This window comes from Polistes dominula, unplaced genomic scaffold (genome assembly GCF_049000335.1).
Source record: "Polistes dominula isolate Pdom_NZ unplaced genomic scaffold, Pdom_raw_medaka contig_23, whole genome shotgun sequence".
Lineage (NCBI taxonomy): Eukaryota > Metazoa > Arthropoda > Insecta > Hymenoptera > Vespidae > Polistes > Polistes dominula.
The window spans coordinates 3,903,713-3,925,409 of NW_028300963.1; the positions used below are offsets into that span (position 1 = coordinate 3,903,713).

Here is a 21,697-nt window from a genome sequence, read left to right on the forward strand (position 1 = left end):
ATCACTATTGTATTTCACGCAATTATACTTTTACTATTATTGAGTATTAAGACGATTTGTTGGATGAAAATAAAATCATTTTTTTATTCAAAAGTACATTTTTCGAGGAGGAGAAAACGCGGTGATTAAATATGACAAAAAACAAAATGAGAATTTTATTTATGAACTATAATTTGTGAGAGATTGTCTTGGGCGACTGCCTTACGTTTTCTGCACGAATCATTTTACAGCAGTGTCAAAAATCCCTAGAAGACACAACAAAATACAATATTCCATTTTTGTTATTTTTGCAATTATTTAAATTTAGTTAAATTGTACAATCGAATATATGTTATCGATAGATCACAGACGTGCGCGCGCACATTAGTACCCTTAAGATTACATCATATATTTGGAAAGAAAATAATAAATGATTTTATTGCAAAATAAAAGATAAAAATGTGATTGCTGTATATTATAAGAAAATATATTATCAGTCGATTAAATATCAATTAATAATCAGTTGTTCTGAATATATAATTTATATAACAATAATATAAAAAAAAACAATTGTCTATTTTATATTGGCAACCCTGTTTGTACTCTGATTTCGTTTTGCGTGATCAGTTAATGTATCATTCTTTAAAATGGCGGCGAAAAGTGGTGGTAATGACGAGTGGTTCTCGGCTATAAAACCAATACTAGTCGCATCGTCTGGTTCTTTAAATAAAAATAGCGTTATAGAACTTATAAAGAATATCGTGAAAAAGTAAGTACTATTAATTTGACATATTTCCTTTGTATACTTTCTTCATATATTTGCCTTGTAATCTCACGACTAGTCAACTTGACATTATGACAGAATAGAAACGGATGTTAAGGGTGACAAAAATAAATACAAGTATTAACCTTCTTCTTCATTAATATGATTTTCTCATATTTGTTACAGTGAGAATAAATTTATTACACACGAAGAACAGTATGAAACATTCTACACGTCTGTCGCTGCTCTTTCTGCAGAGTACATTAGTAACTTTGCTAATTCCTGTAAGTATTTCTATTTTTACTTCTTTGACAACTTCTAATGCCACTGTTTTTTTTTCTTTTAATCAATATTTTCATAATTTATCGTGTATGATAATATTTTGGAGTAAATTTAAATTGTATAACTTGAATGTATTTATATATATATATATATATAGAATTTGTGTGATATTTTTATGCTCTTGTAGATGTTAAAAGTCAAATACCAACGGTATGTCAAGCATGCAAGATACTACTTCAGTATCTTGTCGGCGTATTACGACAACAACAGACTCATCCTGGAGATGCTAATGCATCAACGGTTGTAACTACTAAACAGTTACTTTTACCGATACGTGCTTTATGTACTGGTCAAACTTTACTCTCATCAACAGAAGAAACAGCATTGATTACAGCAATACAAAATGCTAAAGTACCTTCCCAAGTCAAATCTCCACAATCTGGAAAAGAAAAAGATACTTCTACGCAGTCTGTGAAAGAGACAAAACGTACGCATAGCGATTTATCCAGCAGTATTCTGGAGCAATTAACAATGCCATTACAAGATTTTGCGCAACCTGTATCCTTTATCACTGAAAATTTTGCTGAAGGTACTAATAAAAACTCAACCGATACTACAAATAATGAGGCTCATACAGAAACAAAGGTTCATTTCTCGAATTTTTTACCATTGTTTTATTTTGACATTTAATACATTCATTTATTCTATATTTGATTTATTTCAGATGATGTTTATAGCAAACAATATAAATACTCTTCAGAGTATGGGTGCAGGGGATATATTGTTGGATATGTGCGCTAATCTTCCCCATGTATCGAGATACGCTCGCAAATACCAAATATATTTAAATAAAAAAAGTTTTAGTTTACCAGCAAATGCTTGCGACGCTCATATAATACGTCACAGCTTGCATTTGGTAGTTAACGACATAAATATCGTGCATAGCGTATTATCATTACCTGTCTTTGAACCATTGACTCACGTAAAATTAGAAAAATTATCAACACTAGCTATGTCTTGTTTGTATTGCTCGATTACTAATGCTGCCGCATCAAGTATCGTTGGAATTACAAATGCCGTATCTCCTAAATGCAGTACCAATACATCTGGAAATGCTCAAGCTAGTCAAAGCACAAAAAATGCAGAGGATGCAGGCAGAATTCAGGAAGAATACGATGCCTTAGCCATAACCGTTGTGGAAAAAAGTTTAGAGATATTTGGATTAGTTTCAAATATAATTAAAAACAGTACACGTGCCGGTGGTCATGTGAGTTGTTGATTCTCTTTATACAATATCCATACACACACACACAATAATATTTTATAATACTTATTACAATGATCATTTAATTCAGATTCTTCAAAATCATCTATTGATCGGAGTTTGGTTATTAGTTGCTGGCTTGCAAGCTCAATTATCAGTAAGCAGTTTTAGTGCAGCAGATAAAGCAAAAGATGAAAAAGGAAAATCACCTAGCAAAGCCAGAGATGGAACTGGTCGTGTAAACTTGATGAAAGTGTAATGAAAATTTATTAAATAATAAATATAATTAATTAATAAGAAAACATTTTTAATGGAAAATATAAATATTTATATTTACAGTCAACAAGGATTTGGAGTATTGTCTGTAGCATTGGCGTCACACGCATTAACCTTGATGAGTGCTCTTCTCGAAGATGTATCTATAGAAGCTAGTACAGATTCCTCCTCTCCTGATCCAGCACCATTAGATATTTTGTCTACTGCTACTGCACTTCAAAGAGCAGTTACATTCCTACAAGCTGTACCTCTCAATCACTTACTATTTTATTTAGCAACTATTAGTTACAAAAGGGTAATATATCAATGTTTCCTATATGACAAATATTATGATTAAGTTCTGCAATCATCTATTGATCTTCTATAAATTTACTATGTATTTCTATTTGTTTAGGCTTGTACATTAAAAAGAATACAGAAACATCCTTTAGAGGGTGACACTTTAAGTCAATCCGACTCTACCACATATTATGATGATCTTTTGAGTTGTTCAGAAAACTCAACGGATGAAGGTAACTGTAAAAATCATTTATATATATTTATATATATATATATAAATAAATATATTATTATTATTATTATTATTTAAATATATATATTTATGTATTTCTTAATCTGTAGTAATACTACTAAATTTTATTAACTATTTATATATTCTCTTTCGTGTAAATTACATTTAATATTTTCACTAATATTTAAATGACATTTCATAAAGCTTCATATATGCTTATCAATGAAATGGTAGCTATCGTATCATTTGATTCAATTTAAAAGTTGTATTCCTGTCTCTACTTTATCGCTGTTACTAACTTCCTGGTATATCTTCATGATATAGAACAAACTGTTATGTCGGTAGAGGAGGACAGCGAACCTATTTTGGGTCTTTGGTTTGAGGAAACTCTGGCTCCTTCCGATGGGCCACCTGCAAATGCCATTAAAGAACCAAGCAATGAAGCAAGTGCTGAACACACTGCAATTATTATTGTTCCGGATAATCGTGAACCGCACGGTGTATGTTATTAATCATTTTTTGTATTATTGCATATATGAGTTAGGTTTCTGTATAATATTTTCATCTTGGTTACAGTATATTTCATTAGCAACGAAAATTTTCCAATTTATGAATCAACATTTAATTGGTAGTAGAAGTGCATACGTTCGTGAATATGTTGTCAATGGATTAGTAGAACAACAAATAGTTATATTGGCAGCAATAATAAGAGATTTGGATCATGAAACTGCTAGAACCGAAACAGGTTAGCACTTGTATAATAGAAAAATGATCAGATTGAAAATTGATATCTGTACTATATACCATTATTTTAATATCTTTTCTTTTTTGTAGGAACTATTTCAGTATTCTATGGTCCTACTTTAGGCGCATTATATGCTGAATTTTCACAAGCTTTGAGTTGCTATACTCATAATTTACTTGCACATAATACATTAAGCGAAAGTTTACAAAATACTTTGCTTCAACATCTCAGTGTTAATCCTTGGTCAATTGAAACTAGTACAACTTCTACTTGGCCCTTACAAGTGTATCCTAGAACGCTCAGTGTTTTAGCGCAGGTTTTTAATCTTTTTTTTTTTTTCATATTAGTTTACTCCTCTTAGGAATAATTATATCATGAATTCTTACGAGTATCTTCATTTATAGGTATTATTATTAAAACCTCAAGCAGAGAAAGAAGCTGCTTGTATAAGTATATGGCATAGATTGGTAACGACCTTAGTCGAAAATGTATGTAATCCACCAACAACATTTGAAGCTGAAAATGAAGGTGGAATATATTTTATTATTGCATTTATTATATATATTATATAGTTAATGTATTATTGGATAACTAATTTAATTAATATTTTTAGATTTAAATGTTGAGCACGCGCAATTAGTGTTATTTTTATTTCATTGTCTGAATTTAATGCAAAAGAAATCGGTGTTACTTTTAACTGGCAGTGGTGCAGTTCGTTGTAGCGAGGCTGTTAAAACACCAATGAAAGATTATCAATTATTGCATTTATCACGTTTGTTACTTTTATTGGAATATCTTATGGAACATCTTTATGATGCACCTCCTACATTGCTTGAACAGGTAAAAAATTGAATAAATATCTTAAAATTAATTTGTATTTTCACAAGCATTTGGTAGTTTTATTATAATTTTCATTAAAATATATCACGTACATATTGGTATATTAAACTATTCAGATGCAAAAGTAATAACAATCTTTACTAAAATAATAAGATAGAGATAACAGGGCCAGCAGACTGATAATGACATCTGACTGGTAGTAAAATTCTCGCACACACAAATTTGTATAACATGTATAGTATAACATGATAATATAATAATTCTACAAAATGTAATATAATATGTACAAAATGATGTTGTATGTTGTTCAGGTACAATGGAATCTATTTTCTGCGACAAGTTTAGTTTCCGATGTTAAGGATGGTAACAAACAAGCATCCAGAATATTTACACCATGGATAGAAATTGAAGACAACTACCGTAAATTTTGCTCACAAGATGAATTTTCTATGAAGCCTCGTTTTTATAATTTATCCACTGCTGATTTTAATAATCAAGATACACCTAAATTAGATGGATTGGTTGGTTATCATGTTTATAAAATAAATATTAATACTTATTCAAATAGATATCTATATTTAATCTTTTATGTTTTATAGGCTTGTAATTTCATTTTGGGTACACCGGACAAAATGAAATATCCACTATTAGTAGACGCATTGATAGATATCCTTAATGTCTTGATGCAGACAGATATGCCCAGAAAAACAACATCCGATAGTAAAGATAAAATGACATTTACTGGATTATGTGGTATTCAATATTGTTTCTCAATATGTTGGCGATTATTATTAATGTTGCCTCCTTCTACACCATATATGGATAAACTTGCTCTGGGTGAAGAGATACCAGCTGGTCCAATGTTACTTCATTCTTTGATCTGGGGACCTAGAACTGCTTATAAAACTTTTACTGGCTGGATGAAAGACTGCTTAGTCAAGCAAGGAATATATACGCAGTATGCTGAAAATTTACTAAAAACGGTATCATCAACCGTGAATTCGCTTAAATATGATATTACGCTTGCCAAAAATTGTATTACGTCTTTAAAACCAGATATAGGTACTGACGCTAAGATAATGCCAAAAGAGTCATTACCAAAACTTAGCTCCTTGTGCATATTAGCTGCCATTATTGGCAAGTTACAAGTTCTTATGGATGAAAGTATATCCAAGAGTCCTACCGACAATATTGAAGCTTCTAAGTGTTCGCAAATTTCTGATTTCAACTCGTCAAATTTGAATAAAATAATAGTTGATATTTTGCCGCATTTTCTTTCATTAACAGAAGCTATTTTACGATCCTGTCAGTCAAGCATACTATATCAAATGCTCGATTCTTCGGATGTACAAAGCAAGTACAATTTGCAAGATTATTTGATAATTGACAATGTTATTTGTATAGCAGGTGCTAATTGGGCAGTAGATTCATCATTAGTAACGTACTTACCCAATAATGTCAGATCCATCCTAGATAAATGGAAATCTATTAGTGTTGCACACGTTCCATGGAATACGTATGCTAACGATATAATACCTGCTGAGAGTTACATTTTAACAACAGTGAATCATCATATCAACTCGCTTTCTGAATATCCTACATTTTCTATTAATCCATCTTTGAAGAATCTGCTTCATTCTCTTATCACATTTATGATGGAATATGTAACTCCTACGACGGTGCCAGAGCAGTCAGATGTACACACTCAGGCTGTAAATATATTAATTTCTTTAACGATGGATGCGCGCATGCAATATCTTCAAGATATGTCAGGAAAAATCTTAACCAAACTGATAGGAGATAACGACAGTGAGGCACGCCAATTACAAGAACATTTATTTGTATTAAACTATACAAACAATTTAATTATTGAATACACAAGTAATACGGATGAATCTATTGGCATATCCGTTGATGAAAAGATTCTCAAACGTTGCATTAAGTATTGGGAAGATTTATTGGATAAACAAGTTGGACGTAAAGCCTTAGATTTATTTTTTGCACCAAACACGAATCATACTCTCGTGGCTGTTTTGTTATCGATAATATCGCCACGACTAACTCAACAATTTAGTACTCACGTTTTACATTTTTTCAATGCACTTTTTAAAGTAGCAGAAAAGGGACACGACGAAGCTGTGGAACGACTCTGTAAGTCTGTTTTAAACATTACTAACATCCCTAGTGCAAAACTTCAAACATGGTTACGACATATCATTCTTGGAGTATCCAACGCATCGCCGAGTGCATCTTCTACAAACATTCAAACGCCTACAGTAGTTACTGCAAACTCGTTGGTAGCTGCAACAGGTAGCGCAGAAGATGGCCAGAAAGTGGAAGATGTAAACAATGCTTCCAATAGCGAACAAGTTCAGTGGGCAATTTTATTATCCGATGGATCTGTTAATAGTAATCAAGTAACAAATACAAATGAAGACCAACATTCGGTACATGAAAATAGCAGATTCTTATGTGCGCTTACAAATTATATTGTGAAAGAAAGAAGTGCAGCGAATGAAGAAGTGGCAGTGACTATACTACAGGCGCTTATACCATTGGGATATCATATTTTATCTCCTGCAATCGAAGGCAATGGTTTCTCAGAATTGATGCACATTATGTCAACTTTGGCCGATGCCGGATCTGAGAAAGGTTATATAATGTTATTTAAAGCTACAACAGAATGGGTTGAACTCTGCAAAGAACAATTAATGAATAAAGATCCACAAACTTTGGACAAGTCGTCGCCATATATTGAAGGTGGTTGTTGTATGTTAAATTATATAGCCGACATAGCTAATGCAGTTTGTCCGCCGCAAATACAAGCATTGGATCGAGCTACTAGCCCACCTTGGGAAGGTATTACACCGATCAATGATATTAACGATAGCGATTGGTTGGATGAAATTCCGCACGAAGAAGATGACAGTGCAGTAGAAGATTCTGACGAAGATAGTCTTTGCAATAAGTTATGTACTTTTACAATCACTCAAAAGGAGTTTATGAATCAACATTGGTATCATTGTCATACTTGTAATATGGTCGATGGAGTTGGTGTTTGCACAGTTTGTGCCCGTGTTTGTCATAGAGGACACGACGTTACATACGCGAAATATGGAAATTTCTTCTGCGATTGCGGCGCCAAAGATGACGGATCTTGTCAAGCATTAATAAAACGTAGTCCCCAAACGTCAGAACATCAAGCAAGCAATAATGCGTCGTATAATAGCATGGGTGCACCTGTAGAGAGCAATGCACTTCTTACCAGTAGTTTAAGACAAAAAACTTCAAGTCCTATACATTTTTACGATAAACACGAGAGAGCTGGACGTGATAAACAAAAGCAAGAGCGTTTAGCGAAACAACTCGAAAGTTCCAAAGAGTGGGTGCAATCACATTTATGGAAAAGTGGATTGGTCTCATCGTTGATGGATTTAATTTATGCATTGATACCTGCAGTAGACGCTTGTTGTCAACAAAATTCACCAGTTGGCTGTCATGCACGAGCACAGAAAGCTCTTAAGCAATTGCATACTTTGGAAAAGAAATTTGAACATACTAATCAACTTATGTTACCAACATTAGGATCTCAGGAAGGTGCTTTTGAAAATGTGAGAATGAATTATTCGGGTGATCAAGGACAGACCATTAGACAACTATTATCGGCACATATGATACGACGCGTTGCTATGTGTTGTTTATCATCTCCCCATGGTAAAAGGCAACATTTAGCGGTTTCCCATGAAAAAGGAAAGATAACTGTATTACAGCTCAGTGCTTTATTGAAACAAGCTGACTCTTCTAAGCGAAAACTCACACTAACCAGATTGGCATCTGCTCCGATTCCTTTTACTGTGCTTTCAATAACGGGAAATCAATGGAATGAAGATTTCTTAGCAGTTTGTGGTTTTAAGGATTGTCACGTACTTACTTTTAATAGCTCTGGAACAGTATCTGACCATTTAGTTTTGCATCCACTACTTGAAACTGGAAACTTTATTATAAAAGCTCTATGGCTTCCCGGTTGTCAGACTCAATTGGCATTAGTTACAGCAGATTTTGTTAAAATTTATGATCTTGCTAAGGATATACTAAGTCCTCAATATTATTTCCTAGTACCAACTGGCAAAATAAGAGATTGTACATTTATACACGCGGAAAATGGAGTATTCCATTTATTACTTATGTCCTCTGTAGGATATATTTACAGTCAAGCGATGGATGGAGAAAGTTTAGCCAAAGATGGGCCATTTTATGTAACTAATACATTAGATGTTTATCATTCAGAAATTAAAGATAATGGACAAGTTGGAGGTGGTGGCGTATCTATTTATTACTCTCACGCATTGCAATTACTTTTCTTCAGTTATGCCTGTGGAAAAAGTTTTATTGCACCTCTCAAAAATACTGATTCTGACATTACAGTCGTATTTCAAATAAATCTTAGTAGTAATAAGACAAACGGAAATAAATCTAATAACAATCAGCCACAGCCTCTTTGTCAATGGAGCGAAGTTGTCAACCATCCTGGATTAGTTTGTTCTGTTCTACAAACAAGTAACAATCCTGTTATATTAATGATCAAGCCAGATGTTATTATGATCCAAGAGATTAAAGTCTTACCGGCGAAAGCCAAAATTATGGATATGGTTGCCATCAGACATCCAAGCTCAAACGCGGAACATCGTACAACATTGATTTTGTTATGCGAAGATGGAAGTTTAAGAATTTATATGGCTGGAATGGAACAAACAGGATTTTGGATGTCATCTGCAATACAACCTAATTGTACGATGACGGGAATCAAGCCAGCGAGAAAAAAGAAAACAAATAAAACAACTAAACCAACAGGCTCTGTTACATTCCCTATAGACTTTTTTGAACACTGCCAAGTTATGAACGACGTTGAATATGGCGGTAACGATCTTTTACAGATTTATAATGTAGCCCAAATCAAGCATCGTTTAAATACAACTGGAATGTACGTTGTTTCTACGAAAGCTATGGGTTTTAACGTAGAAGTTACAAATAACGACGCGATTCTAGTCATGACCGGTATAAGAGTGTTACTTGGAAATCAAGATATTCAGAGGGCACCTTTATTTGTTGTAGTAAGTTAATAAACTTTCGATACTAGAGTTTAAATATATTATAAAAATGTTTTATATAACAATGTATAATATATTATTCATTCGTTGTAGGTATTTGGTAGAACTATACGAACTACATTGACCAGAAGTCGGTGGTTTGATATTCCTTTAACGAGAGAAGAAAGTTTGTTAGCTGATAAAAAATTGACTATCACTTTTGGCCCTTCTCAAGATTCCGAAGGTGTCATAATGGTTGACTCCATTAAAATGTTTGTCTATTTTATTTTATTTTATTAATATCATTTTTGAAGTGAAACTTTTTTAGCGAGTGTGATAACAAAAGTCTATGAAACGATATGAAAAGAGAGGAAGTATAGAGATAGGGAGAGTGGGAGGGAGGAAGAGATAGAAATAGATAGAAAACAGAGAACAGAACACAAAACTTAAAAAATTTTACTTCCTTCACGTGTGGATTTCATATGCTTTTCTTTTTTTTTTAATAGTTTTTATTTTACTATCACTTTTACTTGAACAGATTTCATTTAAATACAAACACATAAATATAGACTTTAATGAAATTTATTATTTTTTATTAGATATGGAAAAAATAAAGATGCATTTGGTTGGCCAGAAGAAACTGAGGAAATTTTACCCGGTGGTCAATCCACATCAGCACATATACCTGCTATTAGTAGCGAAGCAGACAATACTATTGTTTCTCCAGCACCTCTATCTTCTATCGACAGGTAAGTTTTTATTTATAAACGTAACACTTTAATTTGAATCTGTTTATATTAAGATGTCGTTTTATTATTACGGTGCCACAGATTGACAAAGGACAATTCTGTCAATGTAGAAAGGTAAGAAATATGAATACACGTAAATCTATTAAATAAATAAAATAATAATATATATATATACATATACATACACATAGAATATAATAGTGTTAGTTTGTAAAATATCAATTGATTACCGTATAATTGTATACATGATTCTATATTATTTTACAGGATGGTTTCGAGCATCCTGGAGGTTTTGGAATTGTCATTTAATTTATCCACAAATGATGATAATAAGTTACCATTATTAAGAACAGCAGCAGTTGATATGGCATCACGACTTTTGGTGTTACCAACACCTCCATTAGTGCAAGTGAATACAACGGCCCTACTTGCTGCCCTATACAGTTCCAAACAAATGTATCACTTCCATAAAGTAAGATTTTTTTTTTTATAAGTATATTTAATTTTAAAAAATGTATAAAGAAAGAGTGAGAATGAAATAAATTATATTTGTTAATATTTTTTGATTATAGGATCAGGTTTTACTTTCTCATGTACTCGAGACATTAAAAACAATGAGAGAGATTGAGGATTCACGTGATATAGATGCAGAAAATTTCTACAGACTTGTACTTATTGTAAGAGGAATTGCTATATGCAGGGCAAACAATCTCGCCAAATTTGCAGAACAATATACCAATAAACCCATGGATGAAAGTAAAAGTAAATTACACGATTAATGCACAATGAATTGATAATCGAACAAAAATAATATTAGTAATAATACATGTTTTAATTTATAATTTCAGTACCCATTTTTGAAGCTGATCGTTCGAATATGAAAAGTCTTACAAGCGCAGATAGCAATCAACATTTAGTCATACAGCTTACAGAAGTTTTATGGCTGTTACATGCTGCATATCCAAAGAACATGGCTCTTGCACCAGTCGTAGTTCCAGGATTAACGCATACCGAAGCAACGGTTCATGCACTCGTTGAAATTATTCATGCATTTACTACATGCGACGTGGATGGCAATACACCTCTAGCTGCAAAATTATATTTGCAATTACTATTGTCTTCAGATACAACAATTAGTTTCAGTGCTAAGCATGCTATAATAAGAGTACTAAGACCGAGATATAAAAGGAGACGGGTATACATACCGAGTCCACCTAATTGCAATACTCCAGGTATAAATTAAAGGGAGAAGTCAAAGATATTATTACATAAGATATAATAATAATAATAATAATAATAATAATAATATTGCAATTAAATGTTATATTTATAGGTACAGCTGTAGAAGCGGAAGAGCCATCTGCTCCAGCGACTTCTCGTCCATCGCAAAGTACCGCGCCACGAGAACAACCCGAACAACAATATCACGTTGAAGCTGTAGATCAAGTAGTAGCACTTCTTGGAGCAATTGCTAATCAAGGTCCTGCCGATGGAAGAGCTAATCCTCTCGAAGCATTCCTTGGACCTGGTAGTTTACAACAATTGCTTCGTATTCCTCCTGATGCAGACGAAACAGTCGTTCAGATCGCAATTGCATTAAGTTTGGAAGATCACGAAGATTCGGCCGATATAGAAACTCTAAGACAAGGTTTTGAAACTTTACGAAATTTAGGTGGATCTATCTTCCACAACATACAAGCTTTGGCTGCTCAGGGAATGGTTCAATCTTTAAATACAGCTCAGGTAATTTTTCATGAATAAATATTTAATAACATACGTATATAATTATACATCAAAGTTAATAATAATTATTTACTTAATTTATTTGTTTTCAGGGTCATGAAGGAGGTCATTATTCTGATACGACTGCATCTGCTGGTGGTTCGGATGACGAAGGATCAACAGCTGCTACCGATGGCAGTACTTTAAGAACGTCACCAGCAGAACAAGTAACTAATTGTTCCCAATAATCGACGATGAAAATGAATATTTAAAATTAATATATATTGCCTTCTTTTGCGGATAGGGTGGCAGTCGTGGTAGCAAAGGTAGTGAAAGCAGCGGAAGCGAAAGTGGGGGAAGTGCCGTTGATAGCATGGCAGGAGAGCAGAATGTTTCAGGAAGAAGTTCTGCCTATGGCGACAATACAGCTACCGATGCAACTCCGGTTGGAGTTAGTAGTAGTACTAATCAAGCAACACTAACTGAAACTACTTCTGTAGGCGCTACCGCGTCTGTTACCGTAAGTTAATGTACTATTAATGTCAATATTTTTTAACAGAGAGAATAAAAATAAATGATTATTAAATATTCATTATATTGTCCGTAGACAACAGAACAAGAATGTACCGAACAAGAACAAACTAATGAACAAGAATGCGATACGAGTGTGGAAGGAGCAACGAAACTTCACTCCATACAACTTTTATTATTGGATAAACTTACACAATTTATACCAGACTTAACAAATGTTTCTGGCGTACTCGTAATACCGTACATGCAAGTATGTCATGTTTAATCTCTTTATGGTAATATTATATTTTAATAATATACTTTCTTTTTAAATGATTCATTTTTATAATTGTATTTAGGTAATTTTAATGTTAACATCTGATTTGGATGGTCAAGATGAGAGAGATAGAGCGTGCGTAGAACGTTTAATTCATATGTTGGTAAAAGAATTAGAAATGGATAAACCAGATACAAATAATATTTGTCAACGTACCAATAAAAAAGAAGTGCACTTGGTTATCATGCGATTACTCAGTTAGTATTCACTTATAATAATAGTTTTTCTTGTTTTCTTTTCCTATAAACATATAAGAGCTATTTTTTATGTAATAATATTTTCTTATTTATAGGTGTTTTAATGTCTCGCTCCAAGTATAATACTAAATCTCCATCGGAAAATCCAAATTTTGTTTCACAAACGGTTGCCGTAATACTTAGCAAAGCAGGTGTTATAGATTATTGTCTGACATTATTAAAGGCATTATTAGAATATTGGAAAACGTACGACTTTCTTTATAGCAGTAATATATGTATATAAATCATATATACAATTTATAAATGATAATGTTTATATATTTAGAACGTCTAGCGAAGAAACCGGAAACATGATTGGTGGCTTATTACTTAAAGAGCATTTAACGAGCTCACCACCCGATATGTCGCCATTCTTTTTGCGACAGTATGTAAAAGGACATGCTGGAGATGTATTCGAGCCGTATCCTCAATTATTGACAGAAATGGTTTTGCGTTTACCATATCAAGTGCATAAATATTCTGAAAGTAATGCAGTTCAGCCAGCATTTGATCAAGTAAGTATTTAATCATATAAATTGATAGTTAAATAAGATATTCTATTAAAATAAAATTCATTTCATTTATACAGCCCTGGTACTTATACTTATGCGAATATATGATGCTCTATCAAACACCATTTGTGAGAAGGCAAGTACGCAAATTGTTATTATTCATCTGCGGTAACAAAGAAAAATACAGACAATTGCGTGACTTACATGCTCTTATTTCTCATATTCAGGTAACTATGAATGCTTTTTAAGAATGTTATTTGTTCTCGTTTGAAACTAGATCATAATTAAGATGAAATTAATTCTATTTTTTATTAATTTTATAGGCAGTACAACAATGTTGTACTACTGGAGGATACGATCCCCAACAATTACATCCTCATTCTATTAATCTTTCTTATGATTCATTAGTAGAATTAATCGAACATTTGAAATATTGTGTAGAAATAGCAAGTAGCCGTACTGGTAATTGGCAAAGATTTTGCTTGAATGAAAATACCGTTTTAGCTTATCTTTTCTCTGTCTCTACTCTTTTGGACGAAGGTGTAAGTTCTACGGTACTTCAATTATTGCAATGTGCTATATGTTCGAATAATAAATCAAAGGAAACAAAAGATGTTAAAACAAAGGTAAATTAGAGTTACATTTAATTGATAATAATATTTTAATAAACAATATTTTCATTTATTGGTGTCTATTAAATAAAGGATGCTAAATCATCAAACGCCAAAGAACGCCGCGATCGAGAAAAATCAGAAGATTCTGATACGGAAGCAAAGTTTGAAGAAGCGCAATGTCTTACTTTGGTAGAACAAATTCAGAAACAAGTTTCTCCTGCATTACTGACAAAGTTTATACAAACATTTTTATTGGAAACTAATAATACGAATGTTCGTTGGCAAGCACACTCACTGATATTGGCTATTTACAAGTATGATAATAATATTCATTTGTTTGTTAATAGTAGCATTTATAAGATCATTTTTACAAATTATTAAATTTATTTTCAGAAATTGTGGCCCAGTCGATCAAGAACGCTTATTAGATATTCTTTGGCGTTTATGGCCTTTGCTTCCAGCTTATGGACGTAAAGCTGCACAATTTGTCGATCTGTTAGGATATTTCTCTTTGAAAACTCCTCATACTGGAAAAAAGATGTATTCGTATATGGAACAAGCAGTTACAGTTTTACGTGCGCAAAATCAATTACTTGCTCAACATCCAAATGCAAATCTTTATGCTAATTTAGCTCAGTACGTAGAACTGGATGGTTATTATTTGGAAAGTGAACCATGTCTTGTGTGCAATAATCCAGAAGTGTCGATGGCCACAATCAAACTGTCCTCGATTAAGGTTGATTCTAAATTCACAACTACAACTCAAATAGTTAAATTGATCGGTAGCCACACCATAAGTAGAATAACTTTACGCATCGGTGATTTGAAAAGAACAAAGATGGTGCGTACTATTAACGTTTACTACAATAATCGATCTGTACAAGCAGTGGTCGAATTGAAAAATAAGCACGCGATGTGGCACAAGGCTAAGCAAATCTCATTATCGCAAGGACAAACGGAAATCAAAATGGAATTCCCATTGCCAATAGTGGCTTGTAATTTGATGATCGAGTATGCCGACTTTTACGAAAATATTCAAGCCTCTTCGGAAACTCTACAATGTCCAAGGTGTTCCGCTAGCGTACCTGCAAATCCAGGTGTTTGTGCTAATTGCGGAGAAAACGTTTTTCAATGTCACAAATGTCGAGCCATTAATTATGACGAAAAAGATCCATTTTTGTGTCATTCCTGTGGTTTTTGTAAATATGCTAAATTCGATTATACTTTAACTGCTCGTCCTTGTTGTGCCGTTGATCCGATAGAAAATGACGATGACAGGAAAAAAGCAGCAGTGAGCATTAACACTTTATTAGAAAAAGCTGATAGAGTTTATAAAACTCTGATATCTCACAAGCCCACTTTGGAAATGTTGCTCGTTAAAATATCAGAACATAGATTAGATCGAGGATTGGAAGAAGGAGTTCAAATATCTGGCAATACCCAAGTTAATCGTGCTATCCAATTATTAGCTCAAAGATATTGCGGAGAATGTAAAACTTCCTTTGAAGAATTGAGTAAGATCATACAAAAGGTTTTAGCTTGTCGCCGAGAATTAGTTGCATATGACAGAAATCAACGTGGACAAAATCCATCGACGATTGCGTACATGAGAAACGAGACTAGCGTGAAAAACGATACGTTTGTTCCACCACCCGGACGATGTTATGGTTGTGCCTCAGCTGCGACCGAACATTGTTTAACATTGTTACGTGCTTTAGCCACCAATAGCATTGCCAGAGATGTATTGTGCAGACAAGGATTGATTCAAGAACTCGTAGAACATAATTTACGTAAGGGAACGGTACAAATGCAAGAAGAAGTCAGGCAATTACTCTGTCTCGTTACCAGAGACAATGCGCAATCTACCAAAGAATTATGTTCTCTTCTAACTGGACGAATTACTTTAACCCTGCGAGGAAGAGTCGCAACATCCGATCTTTCTATCGCAGTACGACACGAAATGGCATTACTTGCTGCTCTCGTTCAAAAACAGGATTCATGTTGGGAACAAAAGTTACGGTGCGTTATGCAACTATTTTTAATGGCGTGCAAGGAATCAAAGAGTCCCGTAGTCATGGATAGTATTATATTGCCGTGTTTGAAAATTTTACAAAGTCTTATCAAACCCGAGCAACCGGTTTCAAAGAAAAATAAGGATAAAACTATTGAATCAGTTGCAACTATACAACCACCGGAAGGTGTTAGTATTGACGTAGAAAAATGGCTTAATGGTGATGCCAAGCATTCTTATACCGAATGGCTTCAACGAATGCCAGCGAAGAAAACTGAATCAGCACCAAGTAAACCTTTGAAAAAGGGTGAAACTCGTATATTATATCTTATGGAGAAATATGGTCACAGGTGGCAATATCGATGCATGAGGCATCATGGAATGCAACAACTCAAATTAGCGGACGGTGCATGGTTGAAAGAAGTTCTTTTCAATCCTAGTTCACGATTGGCACGACAAGTCGCTTGTAATATGGTCGAAAGTCTTTGCCAAGGAACCGAAAGGAAAAAAGAAATTCTTGTATTACTGACATGTTATCTCGAAGAAATGCGCACAGCTGGAGAAAGTAGTACAGAATTTCTCGCGTTGTACGAAAGTCTTATTAGACAACCACCTTGGAAACAATTCTTGGCTGTTCGCGGTGTGATGACTTTACTGGCTGCATTATTAACTAGAGAAATAGAAGAATTGCACAGATTGGAAGAAATGACGTTGACCAGCGACTTAGCTCAAGGATACTCTTTAAAAATGTTAACAGAATTACTAGCAACTTTCTTAGAACAGGAAAATATAAAACAACAATATAAAGGAAGACTCGTAGGTGCAGTTTTGAATGGTTACTTATCGTTGAGAAGACTCGTCGTACAGAGAACCAGACTTATCGATGAGACGCAAGAAAAATTATTAGAACTTTTAGAAGAAATGACTACTGGAACGGAGGAAGAAACGAAAGCGTTTATGGCCGTCTGCGTTGAAACTGTTCAAAAGTATAGTCCTCAAGATGTACGTACGCCAGTATTTATATTCGAAAGACTTTGTTCCATTATTTATCCAGAAGACAATGATGTCGGAGAATTTTTCTTGATACTTGAGAAAGATCCTCAACAGGAAGATTTTTTGCAAGGTAGAATGTTGGGCAATCCATACAGTAGTTTGGAACCTGGTTTAGGTCCATTAATGCGAGACGTTAAAAACAAAATCTGTCAGGATTGCGAATTGGTAGCTTTATTGGAAGACGATAATGGAATGGAACTACTTGTTAACAATAAGATTATTAGTTTAGATCTTCAAGTCAAAGAAGTGTATAAAAAAGTCTGGCTAGTGGAAGGAGGTGAATCTGATCCAATGCGCGTTGTATATAGAATGCGAGGACTTCTAGGTGATGCGACTGAAGAATTTGTTGAAACTTTAAATGCCAATAGCGAACAAGAGGTTAACAATGAAGAAGTATATAAAATGGCAAATGTATTAGCCGATTGCGGAGGTTTGCATGTTATGTTGAACCGATTGGCGGCTATACAAGATGTTACCAGAGCTGGGCCGCTTCTTCAAGTTCTTTTGAAATTATTTAGATTATGCGTTAAAGTGAAAAAGAATCAAGATGTATTAAGTAAACCAGAATTAGGAGCAGTTACCGTTCTATTAGATGTTCTGCAACGTTGCTTGGCTACCGAGTCCGATAATTCGCAATCTAAAGTGACGGAACAACTTTTGGATATTATGGAAACAATTTTAGCTAATGCAGCTTCTCAGCCTCTCAGTACATTCGAAGCTTTCTCACGTACACTCGGAGGCCCAGAACATATTAAAGCGCTTCTTTCTTGCACGCAATCTGCAGCAGTGAGACAAAGTAGTAACGTCCTGGCGCATCTCGCTAGGGTACTCGCAGCTCTCACTTACGGCGATCAAGATAAAATGGCTTTACTTTGTGATTACTTCAAACCAGTTCTCAATTTTTATAAATTTGACTTTGAACACACGCCAGAAGATGAACAAAAGTTGGAACTATTTTGTATCCTCACGCAGGGTATTGAACGCAATGCTATAGGAAATACATTGAAAGACTATATTATTAATATGGGTATAGTAAAGGATGCCTTTGAATATATAACTGTACAAGCGCCATGTGTTAAGCCAACTTTGCTTCGCACGGATAGTGATGAATTAAAAGATTTTATTTCTAAGCCGGCACTTAAATATATTTTACGATTTCTCACTGGTCTAGCGACAGATCACGAACCAACTCAATTGGCTGCTTCACAAGTTACCATTAGTATAATTCATAGATTGGAACAAGTATCTTCGGACGAACACGTTGGTTCATTGGCAGAAAATTTACTCGAAGCACTTTGTACTAATAAACGAGTTGCCCAATTAATTGAAGAAGCTAGGCAACATACGCGCAGCGAAAAGAAACGTTTAGCCATGGCAATGCGAGAAAGACAATTAGGAGCGCTTGGTATGCAAACTAATGATAAGGGTCAAGTAACAGCAAGTGGAACGATTCTTCAACAAATGGAAGACTTGGGAGACGAAAGTGGATTGGTTTGCGTTATTTGTCGCGAGGGTTATAAATTTAAGCCCAATATGGTAATTTAATATTATTGAAATCCTCTTTATTACGATTATTATATGTAATAAGTAAATTAAATTATCGAATGTTTTTCTTTTCTTTTCTACAGGTATTAGGTATTTACACATTTACAAAACGATGCAACGTTGAGGAATTTGAAACGAAACAGAGAAAGACTGTAGGATATACCACGGTAACTCATTTTAACGTGGTACACGTAGACTGCCATATGTCAGCCGTTCGTTTAGCACGCGCCAGAGATGAATGGGAGAGTGCAGCTTTGCAAAATGCTAATACCAAATGTAATGGACTTCTTCCGTTGTGGGGTCCGCAAGTACCAGAATCGGCATTTGCCAGTTGCTTAGCAAGACACAATACATATCTACAGGAGTGTACTAGCCATCGTGATATATCCTATCCATCCACAATTCATGATTTAAAATTATTATTATTACGTTTTGCGCAAGAAAAAAGTTTCCACGAGGATACCGGGGGTGGTGGTCCCCAATCTAACATGCATATGGTGCCATATTTAATACACATGGCATTATATGTGATTAATACGTACGTAAATATTATTATTTACTTATTCTTAACTAGAATTAACTGATACGAACTTGAACTTTATATTAATTTTTATATATTAATATAGGACACGCACGGCTAGCAGAGAAGATAAAGCTCTAGTTACTTATTTGGAATCTCCAACTAGTGCAACGTGGCTAGAAAATTGCTACGAAGCAGACGGTCCATTATATCAGTGCACGCTTGCAGTACTTTTACTTACTCCTAATCGCTGGAACAAATATAAAGTTGCATTTTTCAACAGATTTATCGTACTTGCTCATCAACGTCACGAATCACCATCTGTCGTAACGAAAAATATTTTCAACACAACAGTCAAAGAATATAATGTTTATAAAAGTACTCTGATATTCTTAGGTCTCATCGATTGTATCTACACTAATTTCTTCGGGGTTGGTATCATTTGAATACTTATTTGTTCAATGAAAAATATATTTGTTAAATAAATGATTTATTTTATCGATTATTATAGAAAATAAATGTGCTCTATGATGAAAAGTGGCCTTCGATCTTAGCTGAATATATTAGGCATAATGACGAAGCCATGCTAAAAGCCTCGGAACGAGTTCTTGCAACATATCGCGATGAATTGTTGCCTTGCTCATCATTGGAAGAATTTTGTGACGTTTTAGGTAAATTGAAAACTATACAATTATTGATTTATATTTGATTTATTTTAAAACACTTTTCTAACGTATAATCAACAATTATTTCAGGATTACTTGGGGAAGTGTCAAACCCTTCAACTCACATAACTGAACTACTTCGACGTTTCGCCTGAAAACAAAAAGAGTCAATCAGTTTCTTTTTTTAAATAATGCAAATATTTCTAAATTTTTCACGTATACCAGAAATTTTCGATTAATATCCTATATTAAGATTATTTTCAAAAATTTCCATACAAATTAAAAGAATACTATTAGTCCTCTTTAATGTTATACTCTGTACCTTAGTGTTAAATATGCTTATGTGCGTGTATATATAGGTGTGTTAAAGATTACATATCATATATATATATATATATGTATATGCATATATATATATGTATGTATATGTAAATACGCTATAACAGGCTTTGCTTTAATGAAATGCGGTGTAATAAAATCTTTGCAAGTGATGATTTCACTGTTCTTCTAAATCCTCAAAATTATATGATAAAAAATCTCTCACAGAATGCGGGTTAAAGCAATGATACACATATATTCTTTGCTTATTATAAGCTATACAATTGTTTAAATATAACAAGTTTGTGTACACTGAGGTGCTAAACAACTTGGTTGTGGGCAACAATCTGGACCTCTTCGATACCATTTGTCTGACTAGAAAATAAATTAACAAAGATAAAAAGGTATTTGTACGTACAATATTTAGATGCCTACTTACACCTTGCAACATATATGTTCTACCGGGTATCTTGTAAACTAAGTCGGATGCAACGTTATTAAAATTGGACACCATTACGATATTTCCTATTGAATTGTAAGTTATTAAGGGTCTATTTTCAGGAAATGTCCATGCAGGCTTACATCCCTCGGGACTTGGTTTAACATACCACGCTTCAGGATCATATTTAGGATTATATTGTACATACGTCATAGGTTTTGTAGTACGCCTTTAATAGATTAAAAATCGATAGAATTTCTTGAATGAAATTATAATTACTTACAAATTAAACTTTACTTACAAACAATCCATCTTAGCAAATAAACATTTCAAGCGACTAAGTTCTTGACCACTGCTACAAGTTCTGTTAGAAAAACCCCAATTTCCGATAGCTTCCGCAACTCCTTCGCCATTGCCAGTAGAATATTCTTGCAAACAAGTCATTTTTAGAAAATATTGATATTTATAGTAGTTATTATGGAAATATATACTTCAATACAAAGAATTTAGAATTGGAAAAGAATAAAAATCTAGGATATTACATTGAATTTAGGATTTGTAGTATACAATTTATATATAAACAAACTATAAACGAAAATCGTATGTCATTATGAAACATAATAATAACGATTCAAAAGTAATATGATTATAAAAAAGATAAAAAATAAAAATATCTAATGTTAAGATTGATCTTAGAAGCAAAGATTTGTATTTAAAAA

At 33.6% G+C, this 21,697-nt stretch overlaps 2 protein-coding genes across 5 annotated transcripts; one reads left to right on the forward strand and one right to left on the reverse strand.

Moving 5' to 3' along the window:
* Positions 1-611: 611 nt before the first annotated feature.
* poe (E3 ubiquitin-protein ligase-like protein poe) lies at positions 612-20,712 on the forward strand. Of its 3 annotated transcripts, none has more exons than XM_015319546.2 (35): positions 612-748; positions 929-1,026; positions 1,212-1,669; positions 1,749-2,291; positions 2,380-2,543; positions 2,628-2,859; positions 2,959-3,076; positions 3,400-3,575; positions 3,652-3,820; positions 3,910-4,136; positions 4,225-4,348; positions 4,434-4,660; positions 4,972-5,181; positions 5,260-9,771; positions 9,862-10,019; positions 10,347-10,496; positions 10,578-10,610; positions 10,764-10,968; positions 11,069-11,258; positions 11,345-11,728; positions 11,830-12,239; positions 12,332-12,445; positions 12,523-12,738; positions 12,826-12,999; positions 13,088-13,262; positions 13,358-13,508; positions 13,588-13,816; positions 13,891-14,040; positions 14,137-14,439; positions 14,518-14,741; positions 14,821-19,027; positions 19,120-19,574; positions 19,663-19,987; positions 20,068-20,227; positions 20,312-20,712. In XM_015319546.2, the coding sequence occupies exons 1-35, from the start codon at positions 627-629 to the stop codon at positions 20,374-20,376; spliced, it is 15,858 nt and encodes a 5,285-aa protein (XP_015175032.2). In that variant the 5' UTR covers positions 612-626; the 3' UTR covers positions 20,377-20,712. The 3 variants fall into 3 exon arrangements, with proteins under 3 accessions (XP_015175032.2, XP_015175033.2, XP_015175034.2); XM_015319547.2 differs by having other exon boundaries at positions 3,421-3,575; XM_015319548.2 differs by lacking the exon at positions 10,578-10,610.
* LOC107065658 (uncharacterized) lies at positions 20,699-21,650 on the reverse strand. 2 transcript variants are annotated; one of them, XM_089172842.1, is made up of 3 exons: positions 21,280-21,650; positions 20,979-21,207; positions 20,699-20,914 (listed from the first exon to the last, which is right to left on the reverse strand). In XM_089172842.1, the coding sequence occupies exons 1-3, from the start codon at positions 21,420-21,422 to the stop codon at positions 20,828-20,830; spliced, it is 459 nt and encodes a 152-aa protein (XP_089028968.1). In that variant the 5' UTR covers positions 21,423-21,650; the 3' UTR covers positions 20,699-20,827. The 2 variants fall into 2 exon arrangements, with proteins under 2 accessions (XP_089028968.1, XP_015175040.2); XM_015319554.2 differs by having other exon boundaries at positions 20,699-21,207; positions 21,280-21,633.
* Positions 21,651-21,697: the final 47 nt, after the last annotated feature.